Raw genomic sequence first — 21,396 nt, 5'->3', positions numbered from 1 at the left:
GTTGATCCCGAGCTGGAGCGGACACCACCGGCCCACCTTTCCTCGTCCTTGACGAGCTGCCAAATATCAACATATTTGAACTGTACACCGGTGTCCTGGTGGAAGGCGCGCAAAGCCGCCCTCAGTATGTCGGCGCCCGAAGCTCCGCTTTGGTAGTGCGCCACTTCGGTGGAGTAGATCCCGCAGAATTTTTTGACCTGTAAATCGACTCGGCCAAAGTGAGCACGAAGCATTGTATATTTGCGCTTCCGGGCCCCTTTCGGCTTAGTCTCGTGGTAGACATCACGGACCTTTTCCCAGAAGCACTTGGCGGCTTGTTGGTTGCCGACGATGGGATCATATGAGACGGTGAGCCAGGCGGTGTACACCGCCTTTGTTTCTTCGTTGGTGTAGGGATGCCGGCCCAGATCCTCCGGCTCCTCCTCCTCATCCTCCTCGGGTGCCTCAGACGCAGCCCTGTAGCTTCCACCGCCTCGGCCTCCTCCCTGAGTGGGTTCAACGGGGATATCCTCCCGAATCTGGGACAAACCCTGGGAAAGCTGCGAGCGGGAGCCTCGAGCGTAGGCATCCACATCGAAAGTGGGTGGTTGGTACCCACCCGGCGTCGCCGACCCCTGCGTGCCCGGCGTCGATGACCCAGAACCACCAAGTGTGTTGTACATGGTCTCCCAATCGCCGAACGCGTTGAGATCCCACCCTCCGGCGCCGCCACCACCGTAATTGCCGTCGCCAGACATTTTTTGAAGAGATAGAATATGAAAATTGGAGAGAAATTGATGTTGATGTAGGAAGAATAGATGTGTAGTTGTGTATAAAATGAATGAATTAGGTGTATTTATAGAATAAGAAAATAAAAATAAAAATTAAAAAAATTAAGAAAAAGTTAAAAAAAACGGTAATGTTACCGTTTAAAAAATTTTTTTTTTTTTTTTAAAATTCGATTTTTATATAAAAAAATAATTATTGCGTCATTGCTGACGTGTCCCACTCGCGGGCCGGCGAGTGGGAAGCACGCACGCACGGGGATCGGCCACGTCGCCCAGGCGCGTGGCGGCTTGTTCCGTGCCGCGTTACGTGCCGACGGCACCCGGCACGGAATGGGAACGGGACGGGAGCGGAATGCAGCGCCGCAACGCGTTCCGCGGCGAAACCGTTCCGGCGGAACGGCACGCGGAACGCCGGCGGCACGCGTTGCGGGTGCTCTAATAGCATAGCAACATATGTATTAAATTATACATCATGCCATCATATTGAGCTCATACATAAATGTACATTTTATTTTTATTTTTAGATTGACCTCAAAACATGTCGTTTACTTAATACTAATTTATTTATACAGATACTACTATTTTAACTCGGTTTTGCAACAATGAACTCACCATGCAGGTAGGTACAAACAAAAGGAAAAATATCTAAAGCTATTATCATGTTACCCAATCTTTGCAAGTTCATTTATTCTTGATTTGCCTTGAATGCCTTTCATTCCATCTTTGAAAACACACAAAATAAATGTGGGACACATTAATTTAAATGTGAAGATGTGAAGATGTGGGCTCAATCATCACAATGAACGGCCTATGGTCCCACAATATAAGCTTGGGGTACAACCACAATCAATGTACATAGATAACAATTTAATCACCATATGGGAAATGCCCAACCACAATCAATGTACACACAACCAAAACTTTCACTTTTACTGCAAGGGGAAAATGTCACACTAAGCATACCCAAAACATACAGAGCGATTTAAGAAAATATAGAGATGATTATATCAATTTGGGATCAAGAAGCAAAACTAGTACAACACAGTATTTCTAATCAAGATCAAGAAATTTGTACTATACCCATGAACCAGATATAAGTTACAATAATAGTATCCAATTTCTCTACCTGGTAATGAAAAATGGGAAGGGGATGCGATAGAAAGTCTCACTTCTTCCCACCGCCAGAGACGTTGAACTTGAAGAAAATAATGTCCCCGTCCTGGACAACGTATGTCTTCCCTTCCTGCCGGTACTTCCCAGAGGCCTGTGCAAGAGATAAGTTCATCAAGTGTCCGATAATGGGGAAATGGTAACAAAAGGAGTGGCCATCAACCACAGAATTAAATACTCTACCTTCACCGCTGATTCACTTCCAAGTTCCTTTAGATCTTCGAATTTCATAACCTAAAATACAAGATAGGAAGGATAAGCAAAGAGGTTCCTAAGTCGAGAAAAAGATCTATTTCACAAAAGATCCATTAATATTTAACAACAAACTGATGATTGCAAACAATGGAGTCAAACAAAAAATTAAAGTCTATGGAGAAGATGCAGTAAAGAATATGGTACGTGTTTAGAAAGAGTAGAAGTAGTGCCCTTAGATAATCAGTTCCAGAATCCATCATAATGTGAATGAAAATTCAAGAGTTTGCTCATTGATGACGGTACAGAGAACATTTTTTATAAAATGATTTTTTTTAAAGAATGCCAGAAAATGATTAAAAAAAAGTCAACAAAAATGAGGTATCAACCTATACGTAGAATATAACCATGACATGACTGAAATAAAAGAAACAAACAACAGCTCCCCATGATTGGAGAAAAGTACCTCAGCACATATGAAACCTCTTTCAAAATCAGTGTGAATTGCTCCTGCAGCTTGAGGCGCTTTAGTCTGTCGACGAATTTGCCAACACTTTACCTGAAAGAGAGCAAGTTGGACGCATAGCCAGTAAATATTGTCAGAAGCTTAAGAATGACGAATGAAATGCAATATCTGAAGAGCTTCCTTAGTGCATCACAGAGGCAAATATGGCTAGACTGCACAAACTTCAACTTCTATTGGAGTAACTATAATTTGAATTATGGATTCACTCAAAAGTAGTGACTTACACTAAATAAAGCTAATAAACAACAGGGTACACAAGAACAATGTTATTTTCTAGTTGCTATAAATCATATAGAAAAATGTACTGTTACAATTATGGGAGTGAAAAAAAAAGTAGGTTGTAAAGTACCTCATCTGGCCCTGCAGTGAAAAAGTATATAAGATTAATGGCTGCAAATCCAGTCTTAATGATCTTTGGAAGAGCACTGTAACATAAGAAATTCAATATGAACCAATTAAATTACTAAAACAACACTCCAGTATCCAGTCTAGAAGTTAATTATGGATTATTCAAACTTAAACATTACTTCTTAAATAAAGAATGTTTTAAATATACTAACAGTTAAGGAAATGCTCCGTCACAGAAGGAATTTCTTTATTACATAAGAAAATATGCTTGGTTAGAGGGATCTGAATATCAATGGAGTTGAATTTTCAAAGATATTTACAGCATATATTTGAGATAAATCATTATTGCACCTACCTTTGGACCTTGTTTTCCTCACAATATTTAGCAGCTTCATCTGGGGATATATCAGCAAGATTCCTCTCAAGAGCACAGCTGAAAGGGATCATGATTTCACCACCATGCTCTTGCACCCTACATGATCAAATGAAACTCATGAAAGGCACGATGAAAAAGCAGGGCGCAACTGGAGAAGACCATGTGTGGGTGAGCAGGAAAAAAAGGTTTACATATACCAATGAGTTTATGTGAAGTTTCAAGGACAACAAAGAATTAGGGAATTGTAAACGGATGGAATGTACCAAGCATGGATCTTTGGGAGAAACTTGTTCTTTTTTCTTTGATAGTCTTTCTCACTCATGTTTACCTGTACGAAGTAACAATTGTAAGAATGAACAATGCTGGAGCTTATTCTAATGGAAAAGAGACATCTGCACAGATCTCGGTTCCAGTTCATCTTGTTCTTATATTTAATTAAGTATTAAATAGAATTCATTAATTAAATAGATATTACTTCTCATAATGATTATTTAAAAGTAATAAATAAAAGAAGCATCTTTCTTCAGTCTTCATTCACTAAAATTCTATAAGGTTTCCACTGAGAAGCAGAAGTTTAGCTACCAAAGTAAGTATGAGACTCAATAAACTGAAATTAATATTGCAGTGAAGCTGAGAGATTATTATACTAAAATTCAAAACAATAAACACCTTCATATTGGATTCACTTACTCACCAAGTAAACAACAGGCTTTGCAGTGAGCAACTGAAAAGTATTCAGTATCTCAACTTCAACAGCTTTCCAATCCACCAGGCGGACATCCTTTCCCTCATCCAAAGTTGCCTTGATCTAGTGAACCCAAAAATTCAAGATTTAGTACTACACCCTTGCTGAAGGTGATACTAAATTTCAACTATAGTCACAACAATAATTATCATAGCCCAATCACTATTTTAGTTAGCTTTGTATGAGGAGTAATCACTATTAGTTCAGTATTTATTTGCTCTTAAATGCTGACAATCACTACTTTGGTCAGTTGGGCATCAAGAATAGTTTTTATTTCACTTTTAGTTGGCAAATCATCACTATTGTATTACTATTCGCTTTTATTTGTCAATAATTAGTACAAACCCGCAGGCACAACTCGTGCTCAATTTTTAGTTGCTTGTCATTGCTCCTCTTCATGCTCTTCTCAAGATCTTCAATTCGCCTCTCCATGAACTCAATATCCTACCATAACATAAAACATTAATGTTCAAACCAGTAAAACCCGTTAAACATTGAATGAAAAGTTCTTGCATAGTCTTAAGACTCTTAACATCTACTAGCTCAAGCTTCAACATATTTCACTAACTGGTAAGAGAGCGGATAACCGTTTAAGTATCTAGAACCAAAATAAATAAACAGTGATAGTAGTAGTGGAACCAAACCTACCTTCAGACGTAGTTCTGCAGATATTGTCTCAAGATCCCTCACAGGATCCACCAAGTCATCAACATGGATAATATCGGGATCCTCAAATGCACCTAAAAGGTGAAACTCCATTAAGAAATTACATTCAAATAAAATGACAAAAAAAATTTCATGCAAAAACAGTGTCCTTTTTCACGATATAAGTAAGATGCTCTAAATGCCATGGACCATGCAGAGGCTTAAAACTAGCTAAATGCCATGATCAAGCTCCACATATAGGAAATCATGAAATAAATAAAAATTAAAAATATACTCCTAATATTCAAAATCACTCCCATGCATGTAAAGGGAAAATCTATAAGTAATAAGGTATCATATGGCATGTAAAATTCACAGATAAAGAAACAGCGCATTCTTCTCAAACTGTGGAAAATCAATACTATCAGTCTCGCATCACATTCAAAAGCTATTTGACAAATGAAAGATCCAAAGATATCAGCTTACGTAAAACATGAAAAATTCCATCAACGGCACGGATATGCGACAAGAAATTGTTCCCAAGTCCTTGTCCTTCATGAGCACCACGAACAAGTCCAGCAATATCATGAATTTCTAGGAAAGCTGATACCTACATCACAGAGATTAAAACTACCATTAATGAATCAAGAAGATACAGAATCCTACCCAAACACTGATAGAGAACCATTATGTATAAAGAACCTCGCTCTTCGGCTTGAAGAGTTGACATAGCCAGTCAAATCTCTCATCAGGAATATTCACTCGAGCCTCATTGGGCTCAATGGTACAGAAAGGAAAGTTTTCAGCCGGTATAGACAGCTTAGTCAGGGTATTGAATAGAGTCGATTTCCCTACGTTTGGCAACCCAACCTGAAAATACGTTCCAGTTAATAAATTACAAAATGCATTAAACTCTCCAAATGTTGCTACACTAGAAACGAATAGAGTTGAACAATTTAATTCTTCATTACTGAATATCAGGATTATCTCAAAAACTAAGATGTTTTAGAATTATTCAGCACCGATTCACCAATCATACAATTTAAGCTTTTTCCATTAATTCGAACCTCACCATACCGAATTAAGTGAGCACAAAATTCATCCTTAAAAAACATTTCCCTAACCAAACTATTCAATTAGAATCAACTGCATGAATATTCCTAGATTATGCGCTATCACTCTAATTTGATAAGATGAGCAGCTTCATCATTTAAAAATCAACCAATAGGTCAAACCAGTTTAAAAAGGGGATACTTACAATTCCAATCTTCAGGTGAGAAGAAAAACGTCCAAGAATCGGCCTCTCAGCTGGGGCTTCCTTCGATTTAGCTGCTTTCGGAGGCATTTCCGGCAATTTCCTAAACCTTAACTCCTGTTCGAGAAATTGCTGGATCAAAATGAGATGAATGACAGTAGAGATTTCAGTGGAGAAGTGCTCTAGGGTTTTTCAATTCAGAAATTGCCAAAAAAAAATATATTTTGGATCAGTGCAACCCAATTCAGCCCATAAAAAGGCCCAATTATTTTATAAAAAAAATCAAACGAATTTTGTTGTTATAAACCCATATTCGATTATGTTCAAAAAAAATGCTAACAGTAAAATCTTAAACAAATGTTAGTTAAATAAATACTGTTGTTAAACAAAAGCTTAAGTGAAAAAGATTTAAACACTGAAATATCACATTTGAGAATTGAGGTGTGCATTCTTTGATATTTAATCACATTTACGTATTTGGTAATTATAATATGGAGTATATTGTTTGGAATTGAGAAGATTAAAAGCAAAAATTAATGAAGCAATTACTTGACAACGTAATGGCCATATATGATAGGTGCGAGTAATCAACACATTGTAAATGTTTACGATAAGCGTTACAAACTACTCCATAAATAAGGCAAATATGCTGTCAAATTGCCAAGAGCACCAAATTCATGGAAAGGGAATGAACAAATAAGTGAGTCTTCCTTAATTTAATTGAACTAAACGAACATATGATTTACACGGGATCATTTACATAAGTTGATGAGAAATGGCTAACTAGAGGCATTGTTTGGCCTCGCACGCTGCAAAAAAAGGCTCTTGTCTTATCTACCTAGTAAACTTCTGGTTCAACTACCCGGTTGCTGTACACTGTAGGAGCTCGGATCGTCTGTCTCTATAGGAAGAGATCTGCACTCATTCGTTCAGAAGAAATAATTCACATTAAAATCAGCATTACGTTGTCAAATTGAAAATGAGATAAAACAAACAGAACCATATACTTGATTCTGGTAATGTAAATGCTATTAACAGTTACTATGTTATACTATCATCAATTTGAATCAAAATTAGCTCATTATTTTCAGTGCAATGAGCATGTTTTTTGTTCAAGATCACTATAGAAACTGCCTTTGGGTTAAACGCCCTTCTTACCTTGCCATGGAGTATATCATAACATTCTAGTAGATTCTCCACTTAATTCTCTCTTGACCAGCTCAAGAATCTCAATGACCTGCACTTATGCCATAACAAATTTATACTGGAAGTAGATTTGAGTTAGGAAGCAGTAGTCATTTATATGACACAAGGCAACTAGGTAAGGAATACTTCATAGCCAGTAATTTTTTCCAATGATCTATTCAAGAAGTTATACAAGATGCACATGAACAAATGAGATATAGTTATATATGGAAAAGGAAAATGATTTTTTTACTTACCCCAGGGTAATGTTTTAAAACCGGAGAATAATGATCAAGCGCAATATAGATTTTTTCAAGCAATCTCAACAAGGTATCCACCTCATCTCCCAAGAGATCAACCTGAAACAGAGAAGTGTATTCAATAAGTCAGACGGTCAGAAGCCTAAAGGGATTTCCCGAATTCAATAAGCACGTGACAACTTCCAATAATGGTGCAGCAGAATGCTGGACATGTTAGCATAAAGCAAAAATTAGCATAACCATAATATGTGATTTTGGCATCCCAAAGTAAAACATTATTATACGTAGTTACCTCGGACTCAGCCATTTTGAGATCAGTATTTCCCCTTTCTAGTTTCTGTTTGTACAGCAGCTCAGATCTTCTAAGTTCATTAGCCATCTCAGTAATAGCTTTCAATGGAGAATTGGCATCTTCCAGCCTGGCATTTGCATATTAGAGTGCAAATCATTTTACAATAAAAGGAATGAAAAAGTGACTTAGCTTTCACACGAGAAATTCCTATCCAAAATACTACTGAATAAAATAAAAAAAACTTATGACGTGCCAAAAACAGCATATTGATATCTTGTAAATAATGAAAAATTATACAAGCAATATACCACAAAACCATCTCCCTGAGATCTAAAGGGAAATTAGAACAAGAAAAAGATATACAAAAAGAGCATACTCTCAAGTGCACTGAAACTCATGAGAGATTGAAATCACACTGAAACATAAGGTTGCATGAAGTACCTTGAACTAGTGCTTTTTATTGCCCCTGATACTCTCCATTCAAATTCAGAAAAGAGTTTTGAGAATCTGTTGGCAGCCCTTTCCATTTCCTTTTTTATTGTAGTCTCCCTAGTTTCCCTTAATGATAACTTATCATGCAATTCTTGGATACGTGTAAATGTTGCGCTTTTCTCTATGTCGGCTTTGGTTAACACTGCTTCTGTTTGAGAAAGCTTTTGACCAAGCTTATTTATTTCTGATTTACATACTTCAATCTGATCTAATGCTTCTACATGTTTGAGCCGTAATGATTCCAAGTCTCTATTGCTCTCAGTAACCAGCTTCTGTTGCCGACTAGCATCTTCTCTAACAGTAATAAGGTCTGTTAAAGCAAGCTCAAACTGCTCCTTCTCTTTTGACAATGCCAATGACAAATCCATTTCTAACTTCTCTTTATCTTCCATTGCAAGTCTCAGATCTTGTATCTCCTGCTTTAATTTCTCCTTCTCCTCAACCTCCAGCATTAACTCATTTTCCTTTTCAAGAGATTTTCTCTCCAAACAAGCTACTTTTTCTTCATTGATAAGAACTTTCTGATTCAAGTTGTCCAGTTGTTTCCATGAATCCCTGATAATCTCTGTGAATAGCAATGCATTAAACCCTTGCATTAACAATGTTTCAATATCTGAATCTTCAATTCCATATTTGCTTGCAGTTTCAACAGGAATAGCAGCTTCCCTCAGAATGATATCATAAATTCCTCGAGTTATCAGCAACTCCATGTCCAAATCGACAGACCTGCGCCTGGTCTGTGCAATCTGTGCCCTGAGAACAGATTTATATATTTCTTCACCGAGTGAAGCTTTTATACATGATTCTTTCAAAGCACACCGGAGGCTTTCCACTAGCTTTAGAAGGTTTTTCTCAGCCAAAGAATGCTGCAAGATTTCTGAAGCCGCACTCGAAACCTGCTCTTTTAGACTCTTTACCTCATTTTCCTTGTCAATGAGACAACCTCTCAAGTGATGATTTTCAGATAGAAGACTCTCTAGTCTATGCTTCATATTTTCCCTACTCTGAAGACTTTTGGTCAATGCAGGAAATTGTTCATTTTCTGAGAGGAAGTTCTCCAATTTTGAACTAACTTGAGCAATCTTTTTCCTTAGTGCATCAAATTCTTCATATTTCATGTTTGCCACGAAAGACCCCTTCATTTTGAGGTATTCCCGTTTCAAACTGAAATAAATATCAGTCATCTGGTGTAGATCTGACTCATGATCTCTCTTAATTTTAGTAATACTGTTAGTAAAATAAGTCACCAATGCTTCTTTAGACATGTGTTTAAACAGCTGAAAATCATAGCTCTCTGCAACATGGACATTTGGTTCATCCACTGTCCCATTTTCTCCATAAAGTGAGGTTGGCCGAGTCACGTGGTTGCCGAAAGCCTTAGGGTGCAAATTGTCCAAATCATTAGATCCATGAGAAACTAACTCTGCTTCGGGCATGGAGAGTGACTTCTGAATTGCTTCCAACTTGGTCCCTAAAGAAGCTACATCATTGAACTTTTCAAGCCAATCCATGTTTTGTATTCCACAAAGTTGAAATTCTTGTTTCAACATGTTCTCCTCAAACTCCTTTGAAGAACTCGTAAACATTGTTTGTGTAGCTACATTCTGAACTTTTGCTAATAATTTATCACCCTGCTGACATTCACAAAATGAGATATCGGAGCAGAACAATAGATCATCCACCTTTTCGCATACAGTATCAAACTTTGTATTTAGGCATTGCAGCGTATTATTTACATCAACCCAGCTACCCGAATGCATCTCATCCAATATTCCACCCAAGCCGACCAACCCCGAACTGGTCTTCTTGGCCAGATTAGATCTTATAGCACACTCAATCTCTTTTTCAGCCTTCTTGAACTGCTCTCTCGCAAAATTCCTTAAACCATTCAATTCTTCCCTCATACTTTCACGTTTCTGGCAGACACAAGCTGAACAAGAAGATTTCCCAATATCATATTCTTTATGAGCCATTGGCAACCTTACATCCTCATATTTACCAAGACCCACCTCATAAGACTGCAATCTCTCCTTCAAACTAGTCATTTCCAGTTCCTGCGCAGCAATTCGTTCAGCACAGTCTTGCTCCACAGCAGTCACCATTCCCTTGATAACAGAATCACTTACCAACGGCAAAATCATTAACCGATCACTAATGTCTTCCCAATAATTCTCCCAATCCTCCAACACCACATCAGCTAAATTCCCATTCGCGTCTTCCGAAACACTGGTTCCTCTCGACCCATTCTCGCTGCATAATTTCCCCAACCCATTTCCACATGGAACGCCACATCCATACCCATTTGAAGTCCCACCATTCACCATCACCTCTCCACCCTCCATAACACAAATAAGCACATGAACATTCACCCTAAAATTAAAACACAAATCCAATAATCATAACATATTCAGCATTTCAGCTCAAACAAAAATCCAAAAATCCAATCACAAACCCAACAAAGCTAAAATCCTCCACGATACGCATAAAATCAGTTCAAAATACCGCAAAACAAAAGTAAAGGAAAAGTATACAGACTTACAAGTAAAAGTGTGGATGAACACGTTTCTCTCTCTACTTCGACAATTCCGCCCCGTAGTATCCTCCAATAGTAGTACCACCAGCTTTAAATACTAGTGTCTTCAAATACTAGTGTCTTTTCATATTTCTCACCGAAAATTCGAAATTGCAGTTACTAGGGTTTTGGTGAGTGGGAGATGAAGAGTTGAAATAATGGGGGAAAATATGAGCAGCAAATAGTAGGAAAGAGCGGGAGTGATTGCCAGTAACAAGATCCCTAATTAATACGTAATTTACGGAAGTTGCCATCATTTCATTTTGTATATGGGTTTTCATGCCGGGGGTAAATTCGGTAGGTAAAGTTTCTATATAGCTTCGTATATTAATTTTGTTGGTATTAGAAATTTTGAACGTGGAAGCACTAGAGATCTTCAAAATTATAGTACTATTACTATATTCAATATTCAACTCATATATGAAAAGTCTTACTACTAAGTTGGTATCTATAGCTATTATAATAAATATGTAAGTATAGAATTTATTGACTAGTAGCGTGATTGCTATACTTTGTCATTTTTATTTTACTTTTATAGTATTACCTTCTTATCAAGTTCTTATTAATACATAAATTTCATATGGTCCACACATACAAGGGCATGCACACATCATCATCATTCATGTAGCAACTTAATCATGCATTTGTAATAAACTTAAATTTGTGGCATGTCTAAATTTGAATTGATTGTGTCTAAAAAAAGGAATTGGTTCAAGAAAATATTGCATATATAAGGAAGGAATTTAATTCTACTTTTGTGATATTTGGCATTAACCATTTAGCAACCGTCTAGATAAAAAGCAGTGTGGATACTGCAAAACAACAAAATTTGTGGTAAGAAAATAAGGACTCTTGTGAAATATTATTCTCATAACCTTCTTTTATGTACTACTAATAAACTATGCTTATAATTTAATTATAAGTACTGCCATATATAATGGCAAATACAAATAAAATATCGTACATAATGAGATCACATAGTATTCCATATTATCTAGTTACTATATCAAAAGGAGTCTTTTTGGAAAATGAATATTATAACGAGTTTAAAATAAAAAATTTAACCTATACTATATGTGGAATTCGAATTTAGGAAATTTAGCTAAATAGTGTGTGCTTACAAAACGCCACTAATTAATTAAACTCTACAAAACCAATTACCAGCGGTGTTACGCATATATAGTCAGACAAAGAAGATTAAAAAAACTTGATCGAAAGCAACAGATTTTTAGTTCAGACAAACCATCAACATCTTATTTTGTTGTGTTTATTGTTTTCACCTAATTTTTATATATAGTTTTTTTAGGAATTGAGGATAGTTGAGGTAATTTACAGCTAGATTTTAAGTTGGTATGAAAAACAAAATGAGTTTACTGTCAAATTACTTTCATTATATTTTAATGATGTTTTGGAGTTAACTAAAGGTTTGTTAATTAATTGAGTAGAATGATTATTTGTTTACCTAATTATTCCATGCTTAAGTGGAGTGGCGCTTTACAGGTTGGATTCATAGTCTCTTCAATTCTATTTTATTTTATTTTATTTTTTGAGAGATCTTAGTCCCTATAATTACTAATCCAACGTTCAAAGCACATTCAATGCCAAATAATTTATATATGTATGTAAAAAATAGATTGATTGTGAACTCTTATTAACTTCGTCGCAAAAATTAACAAACTTGTAAATAACACGAGTTCTAATATACAATTAGTAAAGTAAAAGAAATATGAGAAAAAGTAAAAGAGAGGAGAAAAAAGTAGTGGAATGAGTGTTAATGGATTGGATGGTCAATATTATAAATGATGTGTATGATTATTATTTATTGAAAAACTTCTATATTTAGACTCTGTCTAATTTTGGGGAACGGCCCAAAATGGTCTAACTAGTCTTTTTTTGGGGGGGCACGAGAAAATAAATGAGTTTATAACAAAAACTTGTAGGAAACTTTATAACAAAACTTATGGGACTTCTAATACAATCGTAATTTGGGGTATTATATTCCAAGTGAGTGCAAATTTAAATTTTGTGACTATACTGTCTATTTAAATATAATACGATGTGTATCTAATTGTATTTTTCATTTTATTAAATATTGTATATAAAAAAGAGACTTAGGTGAAACACGTATATTAAAAATACTGCCTTTTTTCACCTTGGGATTTCTCCTTTCCTAATTCTAATTTATTTCGTTTCTCATCTCGTTATGCACTAAATTTTACTGGACAAAATCTGGGCATGAGACATAAGTTGTGCTCTGACTTGATCCCTCCTTAATTTCCCAGTTGTCGTCAAAGGAAAATTCTTCTACCACAACACAAATCTTCTTGGTATCTTAAACCTGCTCAACTCAAAAGATTTAAACAAAATTCTTCTCCCTCCTTTGCACGCCCGACAAGCCAAAGATTACCCTGCTCGTCTATACGGCCGATATCTCCCGTATCCGACCAGCCTTCATTGGCCGGGTTCGAACCCAACGAAGGAGGTAGGCCCCAGTAATAAAGCATTGTATGAGGACCCCTCATCAATATTCTCCCACCATCACAAGTCTCTTCAACACATAGTTTTAGTTCAACATGTGGGGCAGGTTTACCCACACAAACACCTCCTCTACTACTTAAGTTGGCCGTCTCAATGTCGTCCGATGGCAAGCGGCCGCTCTCTTTTGCTGGATCGTAAAGAGTCATGAATGTTAGAGACGAACACGCCTCTGTCATTCCTACATAAAAATCAAAGCATTGAAATTCTAATACCATCACGAGAACAGAGAATAAAGTAGAGAAGATGATGCAAACGCACCCTAAGCAGACAAAATCTTTGCTCTTGGAAAGACCTTAGCCGCTTGCTCAACAAGCTTGGCCGATAAACCACCACCTCCGTTCAAGATCTTCGACACCGACTCAATGCTTCCGGATCTTCGATTCATCCTACACGAGATTTTCAAACATGTCAACAAAATCTCGCTAACTAGAAAAGGAGCAACGACAAAAACCACATACAAATGGAAAGAGATGAAATCAGCCATCATAGTTGGAACAGTGATCAAAGAAGTGACACTGTGGTCTCTTATAGCTTCAATAGCCGATTCAGTCTCGAATTTTGGTGCTATGATGTGGCAGCCACCGGCCATCAACACGGCCAGGGCCGACGAGATCCCGCCTATGTGGCACAAAGGCGCAGTGTGCAAATACACCTGGTTGATAAGATTTGTGGATATCAGATTGTATGAGTGGAGAGTGCATAAATGGAGTATAGGAAAAATGCATACATCATCCTCATCATAACCAACAATAGCAATTTTTGCAAGGGATTGAATTACTAAAGCAGAATGGCTCAAAGTGGCTCCCTTTGGCCTCCCAGTAGTGCCTACAAATTTATGGAGTTTAGTTAAAAAAGATGGAGATATCTTTGTAGAGACTCCTAAAGAAGATAACATATATACCTGAGGTAAATCATATGATTGCAACATTTTCAGGAGCCCAAAGATAGTCGTGCTTCAGATTAACTCGAGCAGGCTCCGCTAGCAACTCGTTGCTGAAAACTGACGAGACAAACAATATATTCAGTTCGTTAGATAAGCTAATAGTGAAATACAATATGGAATCAGGCACGGTATGATTTGTGTAGGATTAAATTAATCACAGGGCGAAAGGTCGGATGGTTAATATTAACTTATAATAAGAGGCAAGCCAAGATATATTGTCACTGGCTGAGCTTTTAGGAAAAATGCAATCGAACAAAAGATATTATGATTAGTCATGACTTTTAATCACAAGTATACCGTTGAGAGGGCCATCCATTTGGACATGCCACCGGAGAGATGGAACGGAGTCGATATTGAACTTGGAATGCCAGAAGCCGGAGCTTGAATCCGTCACTAACATCACCGACTGCGCCACCTCCATCGCAGATTTTGCCTCCTCCATGCTCTGTTAATTCCAACACCTCCAATAAGGTCCAACGCCTAATGCTACTACTAACTAGGCTACTAGCCCAATGGCCAAGTTGAATGTCAATTTTAATTAAAAGGATAACAACTGCATTAATATTCTAATATTTTCATTTAATTGAAATGGATCACAAAAATACCCATCGATAGTTAAGCGGAGCAGCGATTCCTCCTACGTATGTATGTAATAGCAAGCAACCATTCCAAGTATAAATCACTGCCAATCAAATTTGTTGAAAGGGAATTTCATATTCATTGATATTTTGGAATATCTACAATGACGATAGTAGCATGCGAGAGGTAATATTTACATATGGTAAGATCTTCTATGATTTACCCTAGCTATAAATCTGGAACAAATAATTCTAATTAATTCCACTATCTTCGTGTATCTTCCTTGATTTTAGCTTGATTCTTCCAACACTCCCCCTCAAGTTAAGCAATGGGACTTCCCATTCTTAACTTCCCCAATACTTCGGCGAAGCTTCTTGCATCCACGGCTTTTGTTAGAATATCTGCTAACTGATCTTTTGAACGAACAAACGGAAGGTCTATCACCTTTGCTTCAATATTCTCCTTGATAAAATGTCGGTCTACTTCCACATGCTTTGTTCGATCATGTTGTACCGGATTTTCAGATATACTAATTGGTGCTTTATTATCACAAAAGAGTTTGCACGGCTCTTTTGACATCAATCCAAGTTCTGTCAACAACTTCTTCAGCCATAGGATTTCTGTCACTCCACTTTTGATTCCCCGAAATTCTGCTTCTGCGCTTGATAATGCTACCACCTTTTGCTTCTTACTCCGCCAAGTCACTAAATTGCCTCCAACAAAGGTAAGATATCCTGCGGTTGACTTTTGATCATTTGGGTTTCCAGCCCAATCCGCATCAGTGAATCCGTGCACCTCTAGATTTCCATGATTTTCAAACAAGACCCCATGTCCCGGTGTCCCCTTTAAATAGCGCACAATCCTCAAAGCTGCTTCCCAGTGGTCGGCTTGAGGCTTATGCATGAACTGACTCACTACTCCCACAGCATATGCAATATCGGGTCTATGAGAAATATAGATAAGCTTACCCACCAGCCGTTGATATCTCGTTTGGTAGGTGAGTTCAGCTCCTTCAGTCAGTCGAAGGCCATGATTCTGCATCATTGGGGTTTCTGCCGGCTTGCAATCCATCATTCCTACTTCGGCCAAGAGGTCTAACACATACTTCTGTTGGCTTATGAATATTCCCTTCTTGGATCGCATCACTTTGATGCCTAGAAAATACTTCAATAGGGCCCAAGTCTTTCATTTCAAACTCGGTAAACAAATTCTTTCTCAATTGCTTTATTTCTTCCTCATCATCGCCGGTAAGGATCATATCATCCACATAGATTATCAGACATGTGATCTTTCCGTCCTTCTTCTTTAGAAACAGAGTATGATATGAATTACTCTGTTTGTACCTATATTTCTTCATTACCTCCGTAAATCTTCCGAACCAAGCCCTGGGTGACTGCTTTAAAGCATATAGTGTCTTCTTGAGTCTACACACCTCTCCTGCCCTGAGCTCCCCCTCAAACCCGGGCGGAGCTTCCATATAGATCGGTCGAGTAAGTTCTCCGTGCAAGAAGGCGTTAGTGACATCAAATTGACGTAGTGGCCAATTTTTTGTTGCAGCGATGGAGAACAACACTCGAATAGTACTCATCTTAGCCACTGGTGAGAATGTTTCTGCATAGCCAACTCCATAGGTCCGAGTGTACCCTTTCGCCACTAGCCTCGCTTTGTAGCGGTCAATTGATCCATCCGGTTTCCTCTTGATTGTAAACACCCATCGACATCCCACCAGTCTTGATCCTTCTGGTCTCATACACACCTCCCATGTCTTGCTCTTCATCAGTGCCCTTATTTCCACGAGCATTGCCTCTTTCCAATGTGGGATTTCCATGGCTACTCCATTTTGTTCGGGGGTATAGGGGCATGAAGTTTGATGAACCATAATAATTCTGTTTTATCCACCAAAAATTTTGACATATCATGATTCACAAACTCCCTCCCATTATCAAACCTAAGAGTTTTATTGGTTGTTTGAAATTGAGTCTGGATGAGTTTGTAAAAAATGACAAATTTTTCATAAACTTCAGATTTGTTTTTCAAAAAATATACCCACGTCATTCTCGAACATCATCCACAAATAACAAGAAATATCGAAAACCATGATCACCAGTAACGGGCGCAGGGCCCCAAACATCAGCATGTACTAATGAAAAAAGACTTTCAACACGAGTTTCAGTAGATTTAAAAGATTGTCTATGGCTTTTTGTCAAAACACACGATTCGCAATCAAAATTCTTAAGATGAGAAAAGTTCGGAAAAAGAAGTTTAAAATAACCGAGAGACGGATGACCATAACGTCTGTGCCACAACCAAGCGTCTCGGGTCGCAGATCCGTGAGCCAGCATCGCGGCACTGCCTTGGTGAGCCATCTCGTCAACATAGTAGAGGCCTTGACGCTCAGTGCCACGCCCAATTATCCTCATCGTCCTGATATCCTGTAATACACAAAAGTTAGGATGCATTAGCAGTGTGCAATTTAATTCCTTCGTCATGTGGCTAATAGACATCAATTTATGTGATAGCTTTGGGACATAGTGACAATTAGACAGCCTTAACGTCGGTGAAATCTCAATTGTTCCACTCCCCTCTACTGAAGTCAATTCCCCATCTGCGGTTTGTATTTGACTTTTCATAGTACCACAAAAATTCACAAAATCATCTTTATCATGTGTCATAGTGTCGGTGGCCCCACAGTAAAAAATCCACCGATTATCTTTCTCCCTAGACTTTTTTCTCACGGCACATGCAACGGGTAACTCATGTAGTATTTCAAAAGGATTAGGACTTACATATGAATCATCACAACTTATGGGGTTCTTTTTCGGAATAGGCAAAGTATAGGGGGCAGCATGCAAACTATGGGGTAATTTTTGTAATTTCGGATAAGTGCAGGGACTAAAATCATAAGAGTTGGAAATTAAAGCATAAGATGGGTTGGGTTTGTGAAACCCTAGCCCAGTACCTCCGCCGTTCTCTCCCTCGACTCGCTCGGCGAAGGCCGCCTGCCCCACGTCGTCCCCTCGTCTGCCGCCGCCGTCGCGCGAGCCTCCTTCCTCAGACGTTCGCCCACGGACGGCGGTCTCTGTTCCGCCGACTCCATCGATTCCAATGGCCAATTTTGCTTTTCCCTTCTGGTTCTCCTCCCACCACTCCGGGAAGCCGATCAGTTTGAAGCATGTCTCTCGGGTATGTTTGTTCATCCCACAATTTGAGCACCACAACTTGGTCTTGTCTGGTTTGGGGGTTGTGCGACGGTTGTTGGTGACGATGAGGTTCTGCCCCTGTCGGGGTGTCGTCTGTTGGGGTGGGAATCGCACGTTTCGGGCTCCAAATCCGAGTCCTACGTTGTTCGTTGCGCCGGTTGGTTCAGGGTTCGCTGCCGGCATGATCTTCAGCCGGGTAGCTTCCCTTTGATCCACCCGTATGCGACGTCCACTGGTGGCGCCGGGATCTCTTTAAGGATGCTCTGATACCATGTTGAAAGGGAATTTCATATTCATTGATATTTTGGTATATCTACAATGACGATAGTAGCATGCCTAAATAGGAGAGATAATATTTACATATGGTAAGATCTTCTATGATTTACCCTAGCTATAAATCTGGAACAAATAATTCTAATTAATTCCACAATCTTCGTGTATCTTCCTCGATTTTAGCTTGATTCTTCCAACAAAATTCAAATTCAAGTTAGACATATATTTTTCTCGTTTGATTTAATCTGAAAAATTAGTATAGTTTCCATTAATGTCAACTTGATTGATCAAAAGTTTAAGCGCGGTAAAATTCGAAATCAGCGATTATTTAAATAAAAACTTGTTTATTAAAAAATGAAGGAATAATATGAAAAAAAGAGACGATTAAAACCTGTTGAGAGCAGAGAGGGAGATGACGTGGCCGGGCTTGATGCCGAGGTGGAGAAGCCCGCCGGACAGGCCCGTGACACTTTGGACGAACTGCATTCCTGTTTTGCGGCGGGCGTCATAGATGGTGAGGGCGGAGTCGCGGCGGATGGTGGAGAGGTGACTCAAGCAGTGGCAGATGTGGGCCTCGGAGTGCATATTCATAGAGAGAGAGAGAAAGGGAGATTGAAAAGGATATGGAGGGAGAGGCAGAGAGGTGATGATGCTATTTATCCTTTTACGATTATATTTTTTTTGGTTTTTTCAATAAAAAGGATTATACATGCTCTGTTCAACCGTTTACATAATGCGAGTATTTAATCAAACAGGAAAGGGACAGGAGTTGAATTAATGAACTACGAGAAAAATACTGCTTCTGTCCCCGATTAAGAGTAACTCTTTTCCATTTCGGTCAATCCCCGATTAAGAGTCATTCTTTCTACTTATTATATTTGGACATCAAAAATACTCTAAAAATCAAAGAGGTCCCACATTCCACTACCTAACTCCATTTATTACATCACACATTCAAACACTTCCTTAAAACTCGTGTCCGGTCAAAGAGTGACTCCTAATGGGGACGGAGGGTGTATTAATTAAGTAATTAATGTATCCTATTTCACTTTCAAAAAGCGATAGTTCGTGAATGAAACAAAATCGCAATAAACTTTTTAAATTAATATTTAAATTATTTTTATAGGTCATTTGAATAATTTGTGCCATACAAGTTCATTATTATTGGGGGTGATGTGTTCGTTACTTAGAAATGAATAAATTAAAATAGAATCCAATTCATGTACTTATTGATGGGACTTTCATAACAAATGAATGCACAATACATGTTGTTATTATTTTATAAAGCACGACTTTATTTTAGATCAATTTTTTCGATGTAAGAGTTATAATATCCGAAATTGGAAATTTTCAGTAATCAGTTATACTATTGATAACCGGTTTTAGTTGGTGATTAATGATTAATAGATTATCATGACATATAAAAACCTTATAAACCCACCTGTTTTTATTTATAGAAATTCTAAATTTTGCTTATGTATATGGTTTTTGTAGGTATAATCGAGTTTTTTTTTATTTTCATTTAATTAATTGGAGATGGTAGAATAAAAACAATTTTCGAAAATATTGATATTGAGTAAATGTCGATTGTTTCAAAAAATGGGTGGATGCTCAGGGACGGCTAGTGTGATATCAATGCTACATGTATATCACCTATGAAATATTTATAGAGTTGATAAATTGGTAGTAGAATATAGGGAAAGTATTTGTAGTCTATACATAATCTAATGGTCTATACATATAATACAACATCTCATAGAGTGATATTTTAGTAGAAATTAGACATCGGATGAGTGCCTATTCCTGTTATGTACGTAATTCAACAGCAAAATAATACTACTCCCATTTGTTAAACAATTTGAATATAATTATTTTATTTTCAGAGGCTACAATTTGAGCTTTTGACTTACAAATATTACACATCGTCACTGGTTTCAGGCCGTCTATATCATGCCACAACGTTTTATTTTTAATTGTTGATTAATTTTCTTTTTTACATCCATATTAATGCGCTATTTAATTGAGCATGCATGATATCAACACATTCTGCATGTAAATAAAGTATACTAATAAACCATGTATTTGAAAATATGATTTATAGAAACATAATTATTAATATATTATTACTAATAGTTTGGTAATAAGAAGACAAATCTCAAGATTATGAATTTATATTCATTAATTGAATTAAATTAAATAATAGACATAATAATAAAAGTAAGATTTTTAATTAAATTATCAACTAAAATAATAATAGTATTAATAACAACAACAATGTATGCTCATAAAATATGATATAAAATCTAAAAAATATATTCAAAATTTCTTAATAATAATAATTAATATTACACACTTGTGCATTGATTTATCTCTCTTTTATACTCGAATTAGTTATGCTCTGTGGAACAACTTATGTGAGAGTTGCAAAAATAATGTAATCACTAAAATATTCAGAAAAAAGCGTTTGATTGAGCTTGTAAAGGTGTAAAAAGGTAAAAAGGTAAAAAATGTAAAAAGGTGTGAACGCCGTTGCCGGGGATCGAACCCGGGTCACCCGCGTGACAGGCGGGAATACTTACCACTATACTACAACGACTTGATGATAACGTCTCCAAATCATTATATTTAATTCAATATGTGTTGATGTATTTTTTCGTTTATTTGAGCAATATTACCAATTGCTCATGCTCATTTATTTGAACAGAATTGCCAAAGGTTGCGATGATGATTACAGGCTAGGATTCGAACTTAGTTAGCATTCGAGGGTTTGCACTATAAATCGACCTCAATGGCATATCCATGATTTTATGTTCGGGAGTGAAACAAGCAATTATACGAACAAATTGGAACCTCAAAGTCCAAGCAGACCGTGGCAACGACTAAAGTCTATTTGAGCCAAATTTTCATGGTAAAGAGAGTTCAAGTTCTCACCAATTATTTTACAATCTTATAAAATAAATACATAAATTCCAAACGCATTCTGAAACAAATATTAATACACATTTTTATACTTTCCTAATATATAGTGATATTCTAAT

At 37.3% G+C, this 21,396-nt stretch overlaps 2 protein-coding genes, 1 non-coding gene and 1 pseudogene across 4 annotated transcripts; all 4 read right to left on the bottom strand.

Annotated features, from left to right (window-relative positions):
- Nucleotides 1-1,672: 1,672 nt before the first annotated feature.
- Nucleotides 1,673-6,220, bottom strand: LOC121785166 (obg-like ATPase 1). The gene is made up of 12 exons (XM_042183542.1): nucleotides 6,028-6,220; nucleotides 5,472-5,639; nucleotides 5,256-5,379; nucleotides 4,773-4,864; nucleotides 4,470-4,568; nucleotides 4,074-4,187; nucleotides 3,643-3,707; nucleotides 3,359-3,475; nucleotides 3,005-3,080; nucleotides 2,596-2,688; nucleotides 2,121-2,171; nucleotides 1,673-2,031 (listed from the first exon to the last, which is right to left on the bottom strand). The coding sequence occupies exons 1-12, from the start codon at nucleotides 6,112-6,114 to the stop codon at nucleotides 1,933-1,935; spliced, it is 1,185 nt and encodes a 394-aa protein (XP_042039476.1). The 5' UTR covers nucleotides 6,115-6,220; the 3' UTR covers nucleotides 1,673-1,932.
- A 493-nt stretch (nucleotides 6,221-6,713) lies between these two features.
- Nucleotides 6,714-11,027, bottom strand: LOC121785125 (WPP domain-associated protein-like). 2 transcript variants are annotated; one of them, XM_042183494.1, is made up of 6 exons: nucleotides 10,793-11,027; nucleotides 8,203-10,610; nucleotides 7,762-7,888; nucleotides 7,467-7,568; nucleotides 7,183-7,261; nucleotides 6,714-6,939 (listed from the first exon to the last, which is right to left on the bottom strand). In XM_042183494.1, exons 2-5 carry the CDS (start codon nucleotides 10,593-10,595, stop codon nucleotides 7,199-7,201), a joined length of 2,685 nt encoding a protein of 894 aa, XP_042039428.1. In that variant the 5' UTR covers nucleotides 10,596-10,610; nucleotides 10,793-11,027; the 3' UTR covers nucleotides 6,714-6,939; nucleotides 7,183-7,198. The 2 variants fall into 2 exon arrangements, with proteins under 2 accessions (XP_042039428.1, XP_042039427.1); XM_042183493.1 differs by having other exon boundaries at nucleotides 8,203-10,623; nucleotides 10,793-11,026.
- A 1,865-nt stretch (nucleotides 11,028-12,892) lies between these two features.
- Nucleotides 12,893-18,970, bottom strand: LOC121783499 (annotated as a pseudogene).
- Nucleotides 18,971-20,882: 1,912 nt separating this feature from the next.
- On the bottom strand, nucleotides 20,883-20,954 carry TRNAD-GUC. Its single transcript has one exon. It is a non-coding gene; the product is annotated as a tRNA-Asp (tRNA).
- Between the last annotated feature and the right edge of the window lie 442 nt (nucleotides 20,955-21,396).

Source organism: Salvia splendens, chromosome 21 (genome assembly GCF_004379255.2).
Source record: "Salvia splendens isolate huo1 chromosome 21, SspV2, whole genome shotgun sequence".
Lineage (NCBI taxonomy): Eukaryota > Viridiplantae > Streptophyta > Magnoliopsida > Lamiales > Lamiaceae > Salvia > Salvia splendens.
This window is presented reverse-complemented; position numbering and strand designations above follow the sequence as displayed.

What these genes read in the sequence shown, in the direction of transcription:
- LOC121785166 (XM_042183542.1), bottom strand. Translation starts at nt 6,114, where the DNA reads ATGCCTCCGAAAGCAGCTAAATCGAAGGAAGCCCCAGCTGAGAGGCCG. An exon ending in CTGCAGAACTACGTCTGAAG is followed by an intron (nt 4,569 to 4,772) that starts GTAGGTTTGGTT and finishes ATGTTATGGTAG; the next exon opens with GATATTGAGTTCATGGAGAG. An exon ending in GAGGTTTCATATGTGCTGAG is followed by an intron (nt 2,172 to 2,595) that starts GTACTTTTCTCC and finishes CTTGTATTTTAG; the next exon opens with GTTATGAAATTCGAAGATCT.
- LOC121785125 (XM_042183494.1), bottom strand. Translation starts at nt 10,595, where the DNA reads ATGGAGGGTGGAGAGGTGATGGTGAATGGTGGGACTTCAAATGGGTAT. An exon ending in ATAAAAAGCACTAGTTCAAG is followed by an intron (nt 7,889 to 8,202) that starts GTACTTCATGCA and finishes TGCAAATGCCAG; the next exon opens with GCTGGAAGATGCCAATTCTC. An exon ending in TCAAAATGGCTGAGTCCGAG is followed by an intron (nt 7,569 to 7,761) that starts GTAACTACGTAT and finishes TCTCTGTTTCAG; the next exon opens with GTTGATCTCTTGGGAGATGA.